General features: G+C 44.9%; 1 protein-coding gene across 2 annotated transcripts in view; it reads right to left on the bottom strand.

Moving 5' to 3' along the window:
* The window catches only part of IL31RA (interleukin 31 receptor A), a 60,904-nt gene extending 40,157 nt beyond the window's left edge, over positions 1–20,747 (bottom strand). For both annotated transcript variants that reach the window (XM_040339481.1, XM_040339484.1), the window contains exons 1-2: positions 20,614–20,747; positions 5,633–5,697 (exon numbers count right to left, since the gene is read on the bottom strand). In XM_040339481.1, the coding sequence (XP_040195415.1) occupies positions 5,633–5,684 (52 nt within the window). In that variant the 5' untranslated portion in view covers positions 5,685–5,697; positions 20,614–20,747. The remainder of the gene's footprint in view (positions 1–5,632; positions 5,698–20,613) is intronic.
* Between the last annotated feature and the right edge of the window lie 403 nt (positions 20,748–21,150).

Below are 21,150 nucleotides of genomic sequence, written 5' to 3'. Positions count from 1 at the left end.
TGCGGAAAGATACATTTTTCCTAGGCAGGATGTCATTGATTTGTTTTGTTTTTTTCAATCCTTAAATGTTAGAGCTTGTAGGGATAGCTACTTCAAAGCTATTATTTACATCATTTTTTTTTTTTTTAGGCTAATCACAATCACACATACATTTCATCAATATAAAATAACCTTTTCATGTCAAGGGGTTTATAATAACTGTTACAGGAAGGCATTTAAAGCGGTGTTTCACCCGCAAATTTTTTTTTTTTTAAAGTCAGCAGCTAGAAACACTGTAGCTGCTGACTTTTAATAAGGACACTTACCTGTCCAGGGAGCCTGCGCATGCGTACTAGGAGGCCACGGTAATCTCCGAGCCTCTACAGCTGTTTCGTCAGCTGTAGATGTGCTCGCTCCTGAGAATACATGCCAAAGGGGCGGAGACTGTGACACGCTGCGCTATATAAGGGCAGGTTTTTACCAATATGTTTAAATGCATACCTTACTGCCCCTTGCTGTATAGAGCGATATCATATCAGCCCCTTGCTGTATACAGCGGCTCGTATAAACAAACAAAAAAGTACTGCTCAGTATCACTTCTGATCTGCCCCTTGCTGTATAGAGCGGTGTTTTGTCAAGCTGGTTCCTCTATAACTAAGCATCGGGGGCGAGCGCGTCTACAACTGCCGAACAGCTGTTCACGTTCTTTGATTTTCGTTGGCTCGGATTGCGCCTGCGCAGTCAAGGGGGAACCATCTCGGCAGAACACAGGTGCCACCATTCTAGTTAAGGGAAACCAGCAGTGGAGCCTTGCGGCTTCACTGCCCATTTCCTACTGCACATGCACGAGTCGTGCAGACCTTTGTGAATGGCCGACTGTCCTCAGGGACACAAACATGTCCCAGAAGACATCGGGGGGGCTCGTCAAAGAAGAGGATATGACATCCTGCACCACGAACCGGAAGGATCAGAAGTACAGGCTGTACTTCATAAAAAGATAAGTTAGAAGAATTTTTTTTTTTAACTAGCCAAAAACGAGGGGTGGAGAGGTGGGTTTCATTTAAGACTGCCTCTTAAAAGTGGGTGGAACTCCGCTTTAACTTGCTACCATCATTAAATCCTAAAAAGCTTATTACTCCTGTAACATCTGAAGAGGGAGAGCAAAAGGGAGCAAGAAGGTGTCTTAGAGAGGTCATTGGGGGTGGCAAAGGGGGAAAGAGAAAGCAATAATGTGGAATTGAAAAATAAAGCTATTTCCATCATTAATATTCCAGGAATTGATCTACTAAATACATGTATGATTCTAAGGGCTAAATTATGCTTTGACGTCAGAATTTGTTTTAAACTATTTTACATTTTTTAATATAAAGGGGTTCCAACGCCGCGTACACACGATCGTTTTTCGGCATGAAAAAAACGTTTTAAAAAAAATGTAATTTCAAACGATCGTGTGTGGGCTTCACATCATTTTTCGGGTTCTGAAAAACAACAAAAAAAATTCGAACATGCTGCATTTTTTAACGACGTTTTAAACAATGTCGTTTTTCGGGTTGTAAAAAATGCAAGTTATGAGACGGGAGCGCTCGTTCTGGTAAAACTACCGCTCGTTATGGAGTAAGCACATTCATCACGCTGTAATAGACAGAAAAGCGCAAATCGTCTTTTACTAACACAAAATCAGCCCCAAGGGTGGCGTCATCCGTGTAGAACTTCCCCTTTATAGTGCCCTTGTACGTGTTGTACGACACCGCGCTTTGCTAGAGCAATTTTTTTTAACGATCGTGTGTGGGCAACGTCGTTTTAATGATGAAGTTGGAAAAAACTTTGATTTTTTTTTTTTACATGCCGAAAATCGATCGTGTGTACGCGGCATAAGGATACATTTACATGGATAGTTTTCCTCACATGGTGAGATTGGTCAGGAAACTGATGACAGTATAAGGCAACAAATGTTAGACAAAGACATTTTTGAAGGGGGTGATAGGAGAACTATACTCTGCATTGCAGATGGCTGTTAGTGCCAGGGCCATCTTTAAGGCAGGGCAAAAGGGGAAGCTGCCCTGGGCATTGTTGTGCGGCCCAAAGCAGCTGCCTCATACTTGCCATTTATCCCAGTATAAATTCCCTTGTCCCTTGAAGTTTTAGTCCTGTGATATCCAAGTGTGAAGTTTTGCTACTAATGCTGCCCAGCTCTGCCTTATTGTTGTGTACAGATGACTCACCTGCAGACCCTATGTTTACATGTAAATAATCGTTCATATGTAAATAACCATCATTCATATGTAAATAGTGGCAGGTTTCATATGTAAATACCTGAGGACGGTGGCATTCATATGTATATCATGCCCCTCTGCAGTGAAGAGATGATGTACCGTAACCTCTAGCAACCAATCAGTGAGCAGTATTACTGTACAATAATCTCTAGCAACCAATCAACAAAAAATCATGTGCTGTAACCTCTAGAAATTAATCAGTGAGCCGTAATGTGTGCTGTAACCTCTAGCAACTAATCAGTGAGCCGTAATGTGTGCTGTAACCTCTAGCAACCAGTCAGTGAGTGGTAATGGTATGCTATAAACCTCTGGCAACCAATCGCAATCACTGCTTGATCTGATACAGTAAACTGATTTTAAGTCTAGCTGATATATATTGTATGTCTCGGAGCAGGTTGAGAGCAAAATTGCATGGGGGGGGGGGGGGGGGCAAGAAATGTTTTGCCCAGGGTCCAAATCAACATTAAAGACGGCCCTGGTTAGTACCCAGACAGAGATCAACAGGTATGCTTCATGGCAAGGGGATTTAGAGTCTCTGGAAGAAGATGAATGGACTCTTTCTCCCTCCCAGCGCCTGACTTGTTTATCGTGCATAAAGCTCACTACACCCCGCAAAAACTCTATACATGGGGAAAGTTCATACTGCCTTTGTGCCCCTGATGTAATTTAGCCAATGGGTCTCTTATTCACATGCTATGGCGGTGTCCCAAACGTAACCGTTACTGGGATAAGGTGTTTATAACTTGAACTTCAGGGCCGGGATTCAAAAAAGACTTACGACGGCGTATCTCTAGATACGCCGTCGTAAGTCCAAATGAGCACCATCGTATCTATGCGCTTAATCAGAAAGGCAGTTACGCCGAATTTGGCCAAGATACGACCGACGTAAGTCTCTTACGCCGTCGTATCTTGGGTGCATATTTACACTGGCCGCAAGGGGCGCTTCCGTAGATTTACCCGTCGAAAATGCAAATGACCTAGATATGCAGATTCACGAACGTACTTGCGCCCGTCGGATTTAGCTACGCCGTTTACGTAAGGCGTATGTTCGACTTAAGTTTACCCCTCATAAAGCAGGGGTAAGTCATGTTAAGGTATGGACGTCGGAACAGAGTCGTATTTTACATCGTTTGCGTAAGTCGTATGTGAATAGGGCTGGGCGTAAGTTACGTTCATGTCGAAAGCATTGAGCCGACGTATCTTAGGGAGTATTTGCGACGTGATTCTGAGAATGCGCCATTGGATCGGACATGCATTTACATGGGGTCACGCTTCATTACAATACAACACGCCCACTGCCTTGCTACTTTGAATTACGCGGGCTTACGCCGGCCCATATACGATACGCCAACGTAACTTTGGGAGTAAGTGCTTTCTGAATACAGTACTTGCCTCTCAATGTTACGTTGGCGTAGCGCATAGGAGATGCGCTACACCCGCTCAAAGATACGACAATGTATCTGAATCGCGGCCCTTATGTTCAATGGGAGTGGCAAAGATCCCAAAACTGCACTTCTGGGGGTAATGTCAGAATATTTACTCCCATGCACACTGTATGGACAAGCTTATACTACAAAAGTGGATTTCACCTACACCCCCCTCACATAAACCGTGGTGTGATGTTCTTAATTTCAAACTGCATAGGGAAAAATTAACTTACAAACATAGGGGATGTCCTCTCAAATTTTAAAAGATATAGTTCTGGTGGGCAGACTCTAATAATTCACTTTTTATGTCCCCTCTCAGACTGCAGAGGATAATAATAAAAACACAACTAACAGATTTCCGGTGGTAATTGATACGGGGTAAGCAGTGAAAAGGACTAAGGTGGATGGAGGGTAGGGTCAGAAGAGAGCTATCGGGTGTTTAAGGACCGCCGCATGACTTTTTACGTCAGCAGAATGGCACGGCTGGGCATATGGATGTACAGGTATGTCTCCTTTATGAAGCCCAGCCGTGGGTCACGAGCGCGCTGCTGGCGGCGCGCTCGCGACCCAGTCCTGTCCTCTGTGACCGCGCTCGCGGACCCGATCACCGCCGGTGTCCCGCGATCGGGTCACAGAGAGGAAGAACGGGGAGAGGTAAGTGTAAACAAACCTCTCCCCGTGCTTCCTAGTGTGGCTGTCACCGATCGTCTGTTCCCTGTCATACGCACAGCCACACCCCCCCCCCCCACAGTAAGAACACTCCCTTAGGGCACACTAACCCCTACAGCGCCCCTCCTGGTTAACCCCTTCACTGCCAGTGTAATTTTCACAGTAATCATTTTTATAGCACTTTTCACTGTGAAAATGGTCCAAAAAATGTGTCAAAAGTGTCTGATGTGTCCGCCATAATGTCGCAGTCACGAAAAAAATCACTGATCGCCGCCATTACTAGTAGAAAAAAAATATATTAATAAAAATTCCATAAAACTATCCCCTATTTTGTAACCGCTATAACTTGTGCGCAAATCAATCAATAAACGCTTATTGCGATTTTTTTCAGCAAAAATATGTAAAAGGATACGTATCGGCCTAAACTGAGGGAAAACAAAAATATTTATAGTTTTGTTGGGGATATTTATTATAGCAAAAAAGTAAAAAAAAATTTTTTTTTAAATTGTCGCTCTATTTTTGTTTATAGCGCAAAAAATAAAAACCGCAGAGGTGATCAAATACCACCAAAAGAAAGCTCTATTTGTGGGGGGAAAAAAGGACGTCAATTTTGTTTGGAAGCCATGTCGCACGACCGTGCAATTGTCAGTTAAAACGACGTGGTGCCAAATCGCAAAAAGGGGCCTGGTCCTTTACCCGCATAATGGTCCGGGGGTTAAGTGGTTAAAGCGACACTAAAGGTTCAGGTTTTTTATTTTTTTTAAAACAAACCCCTGATCGTACTCTTCTGGGGTCCCACAGCAGCTCTTGTGGCTCCTCCCCGCATTAGATAACCCCCTCTGGGAAGTTCTCTCCCAGGGGGTTACCTTGCGGACATGGTCCCGTGTCATACACTGGGCGTCCATAGCCGCCGAGTGTATAACTCGGCCCTGCCCCCCCTATCTAATGAAGAGCCAAGAAGCCGTGGAGAGAGTGACGCGGGATCGCGTCCACGGAAATTCAGGGATCAGGTAAGTAAAACGGGGGGGGGGGGGGCTGGGGGGCCGGACACAGCAAGGTGTTTTTTCACCTTAATGCATAGGATGCATTTTCATGCTCATTTCCAGGAACTGTCCAGCACCAAGTGCGCCATTGTGAGATCATAGAAAGAGTCATATGCTCTGCCATCAGGTATTTCCCAGAGGATCTGGTAGCAATTTGGACAGCAGAGGATCATTAAGAAGTTAAGTACTGCCTTCAAAAAAAACAAACAACAAGAATATAAAATAAAACATGTTAAAATACCGGCTAATAGTAGCTTCACCGCCATGACTAAAATCCAGGATGTGCCAAACATCTTTTGTTTACCTCTGTAAAGGAAGGGGATACATACAATTAAAGGAAATATAGGGTTTTTGTACTCATAAAATTATTTTCTATAAGTCATTGAAAGACTAAACTTTTAATTGGAAATCAGTCAGTGGATTAAATTGCCCATAAGTTTTTTGACATATCAGTAAAATAGTAGTAGGCGCCTATCCTCTTAACCAGTGTGGTGTTTGCTTATAAATAGGCAAAACTTTTTGCCTCCAACAAAATTGGGTGTAGCTGCCCATCCTTTTAAGTGTATTACCACTAGTACACTTTTTCACACTGGTGGATGGAACTTTATTGATTCATATACAGTGTGTGTGTGTGTGTATGTATATGTATTAGGGATGAGTGGTTCGCACCAGAACTTGCGAACACACCAAATGTTCGTGTGAACTTTAGAACCCCGTTAAAGTCTATGGGACTCGAACATTTGAAATATAAAGTGCTAATTTTAAAGGCTAATATGCAAGTTATTGTCTTAAAAAGTGTTTGGGGACCTGGGTCCTGCCCCAGGGGACATGTATCAATGCAAAAAAAGTTTTAAAAATTGCAGTTTTTTCAGGAGCAGTGAATTTAATAATGCTAAAAGTGAAACAATAAAAGTGAAATATTCCTTAAAATTTCGTACCTAGGGGGGGTGTAAAGTAAGCATGTGAAATAGCGCATGTTTCCCGTACTTAGAACTGTCCCTGCACAAAGTGTCATTTCTGAAAGAAAAAAAGTCATTTAACAACTTAAGGACCCATTCACGCCGATACGCAGAATGGCATGGCTGGGCACATCCACGTACATGTACGTGGCTCTTTAAGCCCAGCCATGGGGTCGCGCACGCCGTGGGGTCGCGCACAGCTTCAGCCGCGTCATTCGCCGGGCTGTGTCCGGCGGAGAGAGAAGGCCGGCGATGCTGCGCTCTGGATCTCGGATAATCTTCTCATCGCTGGACAGGAGAGAAGATCACCCGTCGCTGGATACCGACAACGTTGGAGCAGGGAGCCGGGACCGAGTGGATTACCACCGCTGGATTTTTTTTATTAATAAAGGACTTTTTTCTACGGTGTGTGTGTGTGTTTTTTTACAACTATTTACACTTCCTTCGTGAAATAGTAGGGGTACAATGTACCCCATTACCAATTCACATAGGGGGGGCAGGATCTGGGGGTCCCCTTTGTTAAAGGGGTCTTCCAGATTCTGATAAGCCCCCCGCCCGCAGACCCCCACAACCACCAGCCAGGGTTGTGGGGATGAGGCCCTTGTCATCATCAACATGGGGACATCCTCCCCATGTTGAGGGCATGTGGCCTGGTACGGTTCAGGAGAGGGGTGGGCTGCACTCTTTTCTGCGGCCGGCCAGGTTAACGTGCTAGGATAAGGGGTCTGGTGTGGATTTTTGGGGGAACTCCACGCCATTTTTAAAAACAATTTGTAGTGGAGTTCCCCTTAAAATCCACACAAGACCTGAAGGGTCTGGAATGGATATTTGGGGGGAACCCACGTAATTTTTTTTTTTTAATTGACGGCGGGGTTCCCCTTAATATCCATACCAGACCTGAAGGGCCTGGTAATTGAATTTGGGGAGACTCCCATGCTTTTTTTTTTATTTTTTTTATGAATGGATTCTCTCTGAATTGCCAGGAGCTGACAATTCATTATTGCTGCGAGTCCGGTTTTAAATGACTTTTTTTCTTTCAGAAATGACACTTTGTGCAGTGACAGTTCTAAGTACGGGAAACAAGCGCTATTTCACATGCTAACTTTACACCCCCCAAGGTACGAAATTTAAAGGAATATTTCAATTTTATTGTATCACTCTAAGCATTATTAATTTCACTGCTCCTGAAAAAACGGCCGTTTTTAAAACTTTTTTTTTGCATTGATACATGTGCCCTGGGGCAGGACCCAGGTCCCCAAACACTTTTTAGGACAATAACTTGCATATTAGCCTGTAAAATTAGCACTTTAGATTTCTCCCATAGACTTTAACAGGGTGTTCCACGGCTTTTCGAATTTGCCGCGAACACCCCAAATCGTTCGTTGTTCGACTCGAACTCGAAGCTCATCCATAATATGTATATTTTAAACACTCACCGGCCACTTTATTAGGTACACCTTGCAAGTACCGGGTTTGAACCCCCTATGCCTTCTGAACTGCCTTCATTGTGTTGGAAACATTCCTCAGAGATTTTGGTCCATATTGACATGGTAGCATCACTCAGTTGCTGCAGATTTGTCAGCTGCACATCCATGATGGAAATCTCCCCTTCCACCACATCCCAAAGGTGCTCTATTGGATTGAGATCTGGTGACTGTGGAGGTCAAGGGAGTAAAGAGACCTCATTGTCATTTCAACAAGTTTAAGATGATTTGAGCTTTGTGACATGGTGCATTATCCTGGTGGAAGTAGCCATTGGGTACACTGTAGTCATAAAGGGATGGACATGGTTAGCAACAATACTTAGGTATGCTGTAGCATTTAAACAATGCTCAATTGGTACTAAGGGGCCCAAAGTGTGCCAAGAAAATATCCCCAAGCCATTACACCATTACCACAAGCCTGAACCGTTGATACAAGGCTGGATAGATCCATGCTTTCATTTTTTTCATGCCAAATTCTGACCCTCCCATCTGAATTTTGCAGCTGAAATCAAGACTCATCAGACCAGGCAAAGTTTTTCCAATATTCTATTGTCTATTTTTGGCGAGCCTGTGTGAATTTTAGCCCCACTTTCCTGTTCTTAGCTGACAGAAGTGGTACCCAGTGTGGTTTTCTGCTGCTGAAGCCCGTCTGCGTTCAGAGATGGTATTCTGCATACCTTGGTTGTAATGGTTATTTGAGTTACTGTTGCCTTTATATCATCTTAAACCAGTATGCCCATTTTCCATCAACCTCTGACATCAACAAGGTATTTTAGTTCACACAACTGCCGATTACTGGATATTTTCTCTTTTTTTCAGACCATTCTTTGTAAACCCTAGAGATGGTTGTGTGTGAAAATCCCTGTAGATCAGCAGTTTTTGAAATACTCAGACCAGCACCAACAACCATGACACGGTCAATGTCACTTAAATCCCCTTTCTGATGCTTGGTTTGAACTTGAGCAAGGCATCTTCACCACGTCTAGATGCCTGAATGCATTAAGTTGCTTCCATGTGATTGGCTGATTAGCAATTTGTGCTAACAAGCAATTGAACAGGTGTACCTAATAAAGTGGCTGGTGAGTGGTTATATACAGTTCAAAAACCGATCGGGTCAGAACGCGGTGACGTAAAACACACGGCGTGCTGAAAAAAATGAAGTTCAATGCTTCCAAGCATGTGTCCACTTGATTCTGAGCATGCGCTGGTTTTTAACCGATGCTTTTGTGTACTAACCATCGGTTTTGACCGATAGTCAGCCGTCCATCGGTTCGATTTTAAAGCAAGTTCTCTAATTTTTGTCCGAAGGACAACAGGCCGATGGGCCGCACACACGGTCGGTTTGGACCGATGAAACTAAACTTTGGTCCATTTTCATCGGTTTGGACCGGTCATGTGTACGCGGCCTATGACATTAATGGCTGTGTGTTTAGTTATTTTGAGGGGACAGCAAATTTACACTGTTATACAAGCTGTACACTGACTACTTTACATTGTAGCAAAGTGTCATTTCTTCAGTGGTGTCACATGAAAAGGTATACTAAAATATTTACAAAAATGTGAGGAGTGTACTCACTTTTGTTAGATACTGTATAGTATAATTTATATATATATATATATATATATATATATATATATATATATATATATATATATATATATATATATATATATATATATATCTCAATCATACACTATATTACCAAAAGTATTGGGACACCTGCCTTTACATGCACATGAACTTTATTGACATCCCGTCTTAGTCCATAGGGTTCAATATTGAGTTGGCCCACGCTTTGCAGCTATAACAGCTTTAACTCTTCTGGGAAGAGCCACTATCCACAAGGTTTAGGAGTGTCTATGGGGATGTTGACCATTCTTCCAGAAGCACATTTGTGAGGTCAGGCACTGATGTGGACGCGAAGGTGTTCTATTGGGCTGAGTTAAGGACTCTGTGCAGGCCAGTCAAGTTCCTGCACCTCAAACTCGCTCCTCCATGTCTTTGTGGTCCTTGCATTCTGCACTGGTCCAAATCATTTGGTGGAGGGGGGATTATGGTGTGGGGTTGTTTTTCAGGGGTTGGGTTTGGCCTCTTAGTTCCAGTGAAGGTAAGGCATCAGCATACCAAGATATTTTGGCCAATTTCACACTCCCAACTTTGTGGAAACAGTTTGGGGATGGCTCCTTCCCCTTCAAACATGACTGCGCACAAGTGCACATAGCAAGGCCAATAAAGACATGGATGAGAGGGTTTGGGTCCTGACCTCAACCAGATAGAACACCTTTGGGATGAATTATAGCGGAGACTGTAAGCCAGGCCTTCTCGTCCAACATCGAGCCTGACCTCACAAATGCGCTTCTGGAAGAATGGTCAAACATTCCCATAGAGACATTTTTTTTTGGGCTTTGTTTCAATTGAAGTTTTATTGGTGGAACATTTAGAAGTTGCTTTGTAATAAATATATATATATATATATATATATATATATATATATATATATATATATATATATATATATTTATATTGAAGGTTTTTTTGTTATTTTTTTTAAGGTGATAGCACCAAACCTATTTGCATTGTTGTTAATTACTTGGATGAATGTCACACACATCCAAGCAGGCATTTTTCCCATCATTTCTGTAATAGAATAATTCATATGATTGCCGGCTCATCTTGTGTTAGTAAAAGCCAGAAACAAGTGTATATACCCAGGAAAATCCTGCCTTATACATGATGCTGGACTTAGAGATTCAGGCTTCATCCATCATCCTTCAGAAATAGACCACGGCCCTGGAACTGTATAGCACTTTGCGGCTTACTATCATGTTGCGCTACATGCCAAGGGTAACGTCTAATGCAGGATCCAGTAACTGAAGCAAACATGACAGGCGGTAGACAATGGAGTCTGGGTACAGTTCCCAAAATACACACAAAGGATAATGGATAAAAACTGTTAGAAAGTTTCAGAGAAGAAAAATCACATACTAAAATAAATAAAAATATTCTTCAGAGAAGAACAGTCCTATCATCTAAGGCAGAGGTCCTCAAACTACGGCCCTCCAGTTGTTTAGGAACTACAATTCCCATCATGCCTAGTCATGTCTGTGAATGTCAGAGTTTCACAATGCCTCATGGGAAGTGTAGTTCCGCAACAGCTGGAGGGCCGTAGTTTGAAGATCCCTGATCTAAGGTCACTTTAAAAAAAAATAGAGCCTCACAAATGGGTGGGGTTATAAATGTGCTCTGGGGGAGGCCATACCAAGTTATTTTTGCCAGTGGCCAATCACATGAAGGTAGCTTTATATAACCCAAGGTCTAAGAATACATGTCCTGTATCCTGTACTTTACAGTTAAGATAATATCTGCTGATCTGCCAGAAATGCCATCATTTCCTAATTTTCTCTTGTGATAACACATTAGGATCTGCCCACTGTTAGCATCACTGTCTGGTAGTTGTCTGTAAACTCTAAAGCCAAAAGCATCATTAACACGCAGTGACCGATGAAGGGGGGATGGGTGGCGGTAAGTGTGGCAAACATGCTTCCCCACTACATAGAATTTGCCTGTCTGTACACCAACTTAAAGCAGTATTAAACCTAAAAACAATAATGTATTACTTTGCAGCTTACCAGCTCATAGATGTGGTGGCTGCATTCGTTTCTCTGTTTTTCCTTTATTTTCACCTGGTGATCCAGTCAGTAAGTCTGTTAATTTTCAAATTGCTTTAACTGACCAAGCTAGCACATACAGGGGTGCTTACAATGGTCAGCTTTTATTCATTCATGTAAAAACCTTTATCCCAAAAGAAAAAAAAAAAAAAAAACTGTTTGTTCTAACTGCTTAATAAGTACTACCTTGAGATCAATTTCAATTTTTAAGTCAAGTCCATTTAAATATGCTAGTCTAACACTTCCCTGTCCCCAGACTGACAATGCTGCTGTCCAAAAGTGTCTGCTTCAATACTTAATTCAGAAAGCAGACACCCCATGACAAAAGAGCATTACTGGTTGGATCACTAGGTGAAATAAAGAGATAAAAAGCTCAAAGAAAATGCAGCCACCACAAATAAAGATTGGTAAACTGCAATAAATTAAACATTTTAGTTTGGGTTTATTACTACTTTAAAGCGGAGTTCCACCCAAAAGTAGAACTTCCGCTTAATCCACTCCTCGCCCCCTTACATGCCACATTTGGCATGTCATTTTTTTTTTTTTTTTTACTGAAAATACGTTTTTATTGAAACAAAAACCGGGGTTTACAGTACAATATAGCAATGCATATCATAACACATATAGAGTGACATCAGGAAAATCCCAATGAAGGATACATCATTAGTCAGATAACAGGCCATTATAGACAACCATAAAAATTAGACCAATAAATGACATCACTAACTGAACAACAGTCTCAAATAAAGATTACACACGTGCTAAACAACCTTTATCTGCAAACCAAAGACAAAAAAAGGAAAAACAAAAGAGCAAAAAGAAAGATGTGGGAGAATATACCAAACCAGGTCATATTCAGACAGAAAGTACACAAAAATAAAGACTCAGGTCATTCTTGAAAACGCAACAGCCACCAAGGGTTCCATTTAGCGTCATAGATAGGGATAGTATCATGAAGTCTGTGAAAAATTTGCTCAGACAGCATGATCTGATCCATCCTAGAGAGAACCTGAGCAAATGGGACCGTAGGTGATTTCCAGTTCAAAGCAATAGCCCAGAGAACTGCAATACAGAAGGTGTGTAATAGTTGCCTCAAGGGTTTAGGAGTGTCAGGAATCTTTTCAAAAAGTAGACAGTGGCCCGGATTCAGGTAGAATTGCGCATTATTTACGGAGGGCAACGTTTTTGCCCTGCGCCCCCACAAATTTGCTCCGCTGCCCTTGATTCACGGAGCAGAAGCTCCAGTAAATTGCGTGGGCGCGCCGGCAAAATGCCCGGCTTAAGAGCACGCAATTTAAATGATCCCGTAGGGGGCGGGAATCATTTAAATTAGGTGCGTTCCCGCTCCGATCGTAGAGCGCATGCTCCGTCGGGAAACTTTCCCGACTTGCATTGCGGCAAATGACGTCGCAAGGACGTCATTTGCTTCAAAGTGAAAGTGAATGGCGTCCATCGCCATTCACGATTCACTTACGCAAACTACGTAAAATTCAAATTTCGCGACGCGGGAACGACGGGTATACGTAACATGGGCTGCCCCTGCTAATAGCAGGGGCAGCCTTGCGCGAAAACCGCCTTACGTAAACAACGTAAATTGCGTACGCAGGGCTCGTGCAACGTTGTGAATCGGTGTTAGTATGCAATTTGCATACTATACACTGAGCACAACGGGAAAGCCACCTAGCGGCCACCGCAAGAATGCAGCCTAAGATATGCGGGCATAAGAGCCTTATGCCGCGCAGATCTTAGGCTGCAGTCGGCGTAACGAGGTTCCTGAATCAGGAGCAGTCGTTACGCCGGGGCAAGTAAGCAATTGCGCTGTGTAACCTATGGTTACACAGGCGCAATTGCTTCTTGAATCTACCCCAGTGTCTATATGTCAGATCCATGTGTCTTCCCGCTAATTTATCCATAAGATTAAAAGCTCCCTTCCAAGTAGAAGAGATTTTCCTGCAATCCCAAAAAATATGTAGGAAAGAGCCAGGGCTAGCACAACCCCAGAAACAATATGAAGAGGCCTGCGGGAAAATCTGATGTAAACGCTGGGGCGTGTAGTACCAGCGAGAAAACAACTTAACCGCTGTCTCCCTGATAGAAGGCATGTAATTTTTTTTTTTGGGAGGGGGGGGGGCTTCAGGAGGAGTGGGAGAATCAATATACACGTCCTCCCACTTCCTCCTTCCGCCCAGGGGCCGCTAAGGCGATAGGTCATGTCGCCTTTTGGCGGCCCCTCCCTGTAGGCGATCGCCTGGGACACGTGACAGGTCCCAGGCGATCGCCTTTCCAACCAGACAGCGCAGCGCCGCTCGCACAGGCGTGAAGCCGAATGCTTCCTGGCCGGGTGCCCACAGTAGCAATGAGGACGCCGGCCGGAGAGGGGGGGGGGGAGAGGAGCAGAGCTCCGGCCGACGCGTCGCTGGAACGTGGAGCAGGTGAGTTCATGTTTATTAAAAGCCAGCAGCTACACTTTTTGTAGCTGCGGACTTTTAATGAACATGAAAAATGCCTGGAACTCCCCTTTAAGTACCCCCAGTTTTGTTATCTAGGAACTGAAGGTATTTTTTTTTATTTGGTGCAGGCTTAGGGCCGCTTAAAAAAGGTTGTGCTAATAAGAACTATCTGTATCTATTGCATGTTTTATTAAAGCTACAGTACCTAAACTACCGGCAGCAATCATGAATTTGGCACAGGTCCTTTTAAAAAGGGCTACACCGACAGAAGAATGGCATGAATGCTTTACTGAAATCACCCTAGTATCTTTTTCTGGACTGAAAGTATGGAGTTTTTTTCTTATTTAACAATCATATTTACCTCGGTGGATGTAGCATTGGTCCAATCCCCAGCGTCGCCACACTAAGAATCGAGCGATTGTTCGGTTCTCACAGCTCTCCCCGAGCAGAGAGCTGGTGACTGTCAGTCACTGCCCGGTGCTGGTCCAGGCAAGTGGACTGATCCCAACTTCATTGTCCCAATCTTACCCGAGCCTGGACTGGCTCTGATGTCCGCAAACAGCGGACATCAGCCCGCTGTCTGCTGAAAACGGTTCACAGGAGTGCAAAACAAACTCTGTGATCCACAGAAGTACAGCCAAATAAGCTTTGGCTGTACTTCTCCTTTAAACAACTGAATACTGTCCTCATCTCTACATCATCAACAGTAAGGCCTTGTACACACGACCGGACAGTCCGCTGAAAACGGTCCGCCGGACCGTTTTCATCGGACATGTCCGGTCGGAGATTTCTGTCTGATGGTTGTACACACCATCAGACAGAAATTAGAGAGCAAACCGCGCGGACAGACAGCGCGGTGACGTGTCCGCGCCATCGCCGCGACGATGACGCGGCGACATGCGCGACGCAGGAAGGTCAATGCTTCCACGCATGCGTCGAAGTCATTCGACGCATGCGAGGGACGGCGGCCGCTCGGACATGTACGGTAGGTCTGTACAGACGACCGAACATGTCCGACGGACAGGATTCCAGCGGGCTGTTTCTAAACAAGTTTGGAAATATTTGCCCGCTGGAAAAAAGGCCCGGCGGGCAAATGTACGCTGGAATCCTGTCCGCTCGGGTGTACAGATGACCGAACATGTCTGCTGAAACTGGTCCGCGGACCAGTTTCAGCAGACATGTTCGGTCGTGTGTACGGGGCCTTAGGCTTCATTTCCACTGACGTTTTTACAGCCACTTTTCTGAGCGTTTTTTACAGCTTTTTTTGAGCTGCAAATGGCATAGGCGTTTTTGAGCTGTAAAAAAACGCAGGACCAGGGCATTCTGAAGCTCCAGAGTAGAGCTGTAAAAGCGCCAGATGTTAAAAAACGCTCAAAAACGCGTGAAAACGCTAAAAAAAAAATAAAAAAAAATAAATAAACATGGACAGGCGTTTTTAAGCTGTAAAAAAGGCTAAAGAAAGTGGCTGTAAAAACGCCAGTGGAAATGAAGCCTAACTGTTCTGTAGTTCCAGAGAGGAACACACTGACATGATCACATGACAAGTATTTTTATTTTTTTCTCTACTTTTTGAACAGCTATAACGAAATGCTTACAACAGTATAGTATATTTAACAGACCAAAATGTATCAAATACAATTATTTTATTATCAGGGTTTACATTTAAACTTTGTTGTTAATCAGAACAAAAAATACAGTAAAAAATGGACCTTGAGTCCAGGGCCGTCTTACTAAGCGGGCACAGCCCGGGGGCCCCACGTGACCTGGGCCCCATCAGAGCTGGACAAATAGCTCCCCATCAGAGCTGGACAACTGGCCGGGGCCCCGGAGGAGTGTCAGTTGGTGTGTGCGCTCGAGGTGCGCTGAATGAGTAGTCGGTGGCGGTGCTCTATAGGAGGAAAAAAGTGAGGGAGGGAGCTTGGTAGGGTGCATTTCTTCCTGGCCATTCCTGTGTGTGCTGCAGATGTTCCGCGAGCGGAGGAAGGTGTTTCTGGTGCTGTGGAGAGCCTTAGTTAGCTGGTATCTTCGGCGGTGTACAGCTCCACATCACCGCCGAAGATACCAGCTAACTACGGCTCTCCACAGCACCAGGAAGTTCAGAAGCACCTTCCGTCGCCCGCGGAACATCCGTAGCACACCCGGGAATGGCCAGGAAACCCGTAGCTTCTCCTCTCCTCCCTTGTCTGCTGAGCCTCTCCACCCTCACTGCTCAATGTGCAGTGACACGCTGCTCCGTCCTGTACCCTCCACATCCCTTGTCCCACCCCTCTCTCCCTGCATGTGTGCTGCTAGCTACGTCTGTGAAGGGGATGAGTGGGCGGGAAGAATAAAAAGTCAAAGACCACAAGAATGAGAGAAGTCACTAAGAGTCCCCCGGGGACCATTCAAGTAAGTGAGCACTGTGACCAGACCCCCTTCTCTCTCCCCCCTTCTTCTCTCTCACTCCCCCCCTTCCTTTTCTCCCCCTTCCTTCTCCCTTGCCCTCCTTCTCTCTCTCCCCCCCTCCTTCTCTCTCCTCGCTCCTCTTTTTTTCCTGCTTTCCTTCTCTCCTCCCCCCCTTCTTCTTCCTCCCCCATCCTTCTCCCCCTCCCCTTCTTTCTCCCTCCTTCCTTCTCTCCCCCACTTCTCCCCCCCTCGTCCTTCTCTCCCCCCCCACCTCCCCTCTTCCTTCTCTCTCGCCTTACTTCTCTCCCCCCCACTTCTCCCCCTCCTTCTCTCCCCCCACCTCCCCTCTTCCTTCTCCCTCGCCTTCCTTCTCTCCCCCACCTCCCCCTCCTCCTCTCTCTCCTCCCTACTCCTCGCTCTTTTTTTCCCCGCTTTCCTTCACCCTCCCCCCATCCTTCTCTCCCTTCCTTCTCCCCCTCTTCCAGACACGCTGAATCTGGTGACAGTGGCAAGTGACACAGTGAATTTTGTGGCAGGTGACAGTGGCAAGTGACACGCCGAATCTGGTGGCAGGTGACAATGGCAAGTGACACGCTGAATTTGGTGGCAAGTGACACGCTGAATTTGATGGCAAGTGACACGCTGAATTTGGTGGCAAGTGACACGCTGAATTTGGTGGCAAGTGACACACTGAATTTGGTGGCAAGTGACACGCTGAATCCGTTGACAGTGGCAAGTGACACACTGAATTTTGTGGCAGGTGACAGTGGCAAGTGACACACCGAATCTGGTGGCAGGTGACAATGGCAAGTGACACGCTGAATTTGGTGGCAAGTGACACGCTGAATTTGGTGGCAAGTGACACATTGAATTTGGTGGCAAGTGACACGCTGAATCTGGTGACAGTGGCAAGTGACACACTGAATTTCGTGGCAGGTGACAGTGGCACGCTGAATTTTGTGACAGGTGACAGTGGCAAGTGACATGCTGAATTTTGTGACAGGTGACAGTGGCAAGTGACACACCGAATCTGGTGGCAGGTGACAATGGCAAGTGACACGCTGAATTTGGTGGCAAGTGACACACTGAATTTGGTGGCAAGTGACACGCTGAATTTGGTGGCAAGTGACACGCTGAATTTGGTGGCAAGTGACACGCTGAATTTGGTGGCAAGTGACACACTGAATTTGGTGGCAAGTGACACGCTGAATCCGTTGACAGTGGCAAGTGACACACTGAATTTTGTGTCAGGTGACAGTGGCAAGTGACACGCTGAATTTGGTGGCAAGTGACACGCTGAATTTGGTGGCAAGTGACACACTGAATTTGGTGGCAAGTGACACGCTGAATCCGTTGACAGTGGCAAGTGACACACTGAATTTTGTGTCAGGTGACAGTGGCAAGTGACACGCTGAATTTTGTGGCAGGTGACAGTGGCAAGTGACACACCGAATCTGGTGGCAGGTGACAATGGCAAGTGACACGCTGAATTTGGTGGCAAGTGACACGCTGAATTTGGTGGCAAGTGACACATTGAATTTGGTGGCAAGTGACACGCTGAATCTGGTGACAGTGGCAAGTGACACACTGAATTTTGTGTCAGGTGACAGTGGCAAGTGACACGCTGAATTTTGTGGCAGGTGACAGTGGCAAGTGACACACCGAATCTGGTGGCAGGTGACAATGGCAAGTGACACGCTGAATTTGATGGCAAGTGACACGCTGAATTTGGTGGCAAGTGACACGCTGAATTTGGTGGCAAGTGACACACTGAATTTGGTGGCAAGTGACACGCTGAATCCGTTGACAGTGGCAAGTGACACACTGAATTTTGTGGCAGGTGACAGTGGCAAGTGACACACCGAATCTGGTGGCAGGTGACAATGGCAAGTGACACGCTGAATTTGGTGGCAAGTGACACGCTGAATTTGGTGGCAAGTGACACATTGAATTTGGTGGCAAGTGACACGCTGAATCTGGTGACAGTGGCAAGTGACACACTGAATTTCGTGGCAGGTGACAGTGGCACGCTGAATTTTGTGACAGGTGACAGTGGCAAGTGACATGCTGAATTTTGTGACAGGTGACAGTGGCAAGTGACACACCGAATCTGGTGGCAGGTGACAATGGCAAGTGACACGCTGAATTTGGTGGCAAGTGACACACTGAATTTGGTGGCAAGTGACACGCTGAATTTGGTGGCAAGTGACACGCTGAATTTGGTGGCAAGTGACACGCTGAATTTGGTGGCAAGTGACACACTGAATTTGGTGGCAAGTGACACGCTGAATCCGTTGACAGTGGCAAGTGACACACTGAATTTTGTGTCAGGTGACAGTGGCAAGTGACACGCTGAATTTTGTGGCAGGTGACAGTGGCAAGTGACACACCGAATCTGGTGGCAGGTGACAATGGCAAGTGACACGCTGAATTTGGTGGCAAGTGACACGCTGAATTTGGTGGCAAGTGACACATTGAATTTGGTGGCAAGTGACACGCTGAATCTGGTGACAGTGGCAAGTGACACACTGAATTTTGTGTCAGGTGACAGTGGCAAGTGACACGCTGAATTTTGTGGCAGGTGACAGTGGCAAGTGACACACCGAATCTGGTGGCAGGTGACAATGGCAAGTGACACGCTGAATTTGGTGGCAAGTGACACGCTGAATTTGGTGGCAAGTGACACGCTGAATTTGGTGGCAAGTGACACGCTGAATTTGGTGGCAAGTGACACACTAAATCTGGTGGCAAGTGACACGCTGAATTTGGTGGCAAGTGACACACTAAATCTGGTGGCAAGTGACACGCTGAATCTGGTGATAGGGGACGGTGGCAAGTGACACACTGTAAAGTAGAAATATTGTACTTCCATTCTTGAGAGTTGGTGTGTAAATTGGGGCAACCTTGTAGGGGCCCATAGCATTACTTTGCCCAGGGGCCCATGAGGCTTTTAAGATGGCCCTGCTTGAGTCCCTACCCTTTAGGCAGGGATACTTTTAAACTGGGGTTACATGGATTGAAATTCGACCTGTTCAGCAGGGACCAGCTGAATTTCAATCCATGTTTGTACAGAATGGATGTGTCAGATTTTTGTCACTCGATCAGCACTGCAGTCTATAGTAGGCATCGCTGATCCGTATATTCTGATGGTGAAAAAGTCTCCCCACTGTCAGAATACAAAAGCTCAGGGGGAGGATTCCCAAAAATCCACACAATCGAGTCGCTGGTTGAACAGAAAAATCTGATTCATGTATAAGCTTGCTTTACTTGGTCTAAACAGTGAAAATGCAGCACAATCGGAATGAATATAGTTACATAGTTGGTAAGGTTGAATAAAGAAACCAGCCCATCAAGTATCTATTAGAATCAATGGCCCGGATCCACAAAGAAGTTACGCTGGCGTATCTATCGATACGCCGCGTAACTTCTAGGATGCTCCAGCATATCTTTGTTTTGTATCCACAAAACAAGATACGCCTGAAGCTGGGCTAGATCCGACTGACGTACGTCTTAGTACGCCGTCGGATCTAAGGTGCATATTTACACTGGCCGCTAGGTGGCGCTTCCGTTGATTTCCGCGTTGAGTATGCAAATTAGCTAGATACGCCAATTCACAAACGTACATCCGCCCGGCGCATTTTTTTACGTCGTTTACGTAAGGCTTTTTTCAGCGTAACGTTACCCCTGCTCTATGAGGCGTACGCAATGTTAAGTATGGACGTCGGGCCAGCGTCAAATTTTCCGTTGTTTACATCGTTTGCGTAAAAAGTTCGCAAATAGTGCTTTGCGTAAATTACGTTCACGTCGAAAGCATTGACTATTTGCAACGTGATTTTGAGCATGCGCACTGGGATACCCCCACAGACGGCGCATGCACCGTTCAAAAAAACGTAATTTACGTGGGGTCAATAGGAATTACCATAAAACACGCCCACGTCTTATCCATTTGAATTGCGCACCCTTACGCCGACACAGTTGCACTACGCCGCCGTAACTTACGGTGCAAATTCTTTGTGGATACGGAAAATACGCTGTAAGTTACGGCGGCGTAGTGTATCTGAGATACGCTACGCCGGACTTATAGATGCGCCGAGGTACGTGGATCTGGCCCATAATCTATCTATACCGCAAACTAAATTCAGTTTATATGTATTAGGACATTACCCATTGCTCTCACAACAGGGTTACTGGATCAAAGTGCACCACATAGTAAACACAAGAAGAAATTAAAAACTTTTGCATTATATTATTGATTTTAAATATAGAAGCACTTACCTGTCAATTTCACCTTGCTATTTTATGTGCACAATCAGCAGGATTTTGTTCAAGAAGTTTATCTCTCCAAATAATTTTGAGAAAAGGAAATCCTTACTGGTAACAATGTTGGTACAGACTGACTGAGAAATGAGGAAATTACTCAAATGCAACAGATTTCAAAATATGTACAGGAAGCAGTAGCAGATTGCTATAACTGCATCCTGTACCTTTCTGGGAAGATTTACAAGCAAATAACATAATTATAGACATATTCTGTGCAATACCAACACTGATGTACACTGATACTGTCCAAACTATCATTGAATGTTTTCTGTAAAAACGGTATCATATATTACTTATAAGACTTTAAAAAAAGATTCAACATAAAATCTGTTGTACTACCCTAGCTAAGAGAACAATGCCCCAACTCTCATACAGGCCATGCAAATTGGTTTTCTTACCAGTGATGCTGAATTGATTTCCAACCGTCTAAAATCATAAAGAGACACTTTTTAGCACAACATATTGATCACTTGCTGACCGCCTCACATAGGA

The sequence above is a fragment of the Rana temporaria genome, chromosome 1 (genome assembly GCF_905171775.1).
Source record: "Rana temporaria chromosome 1, aRanTem1.1, whole genome shotgun sequence".
NCBI lineage: Eukaryota > Metazoa > Chordata > Amphibia > Anura > Ranidae > Rana > Rana temporaria.
This window is presented reverse-complemented; position numbering and strand designations above follow the sequence as displayed.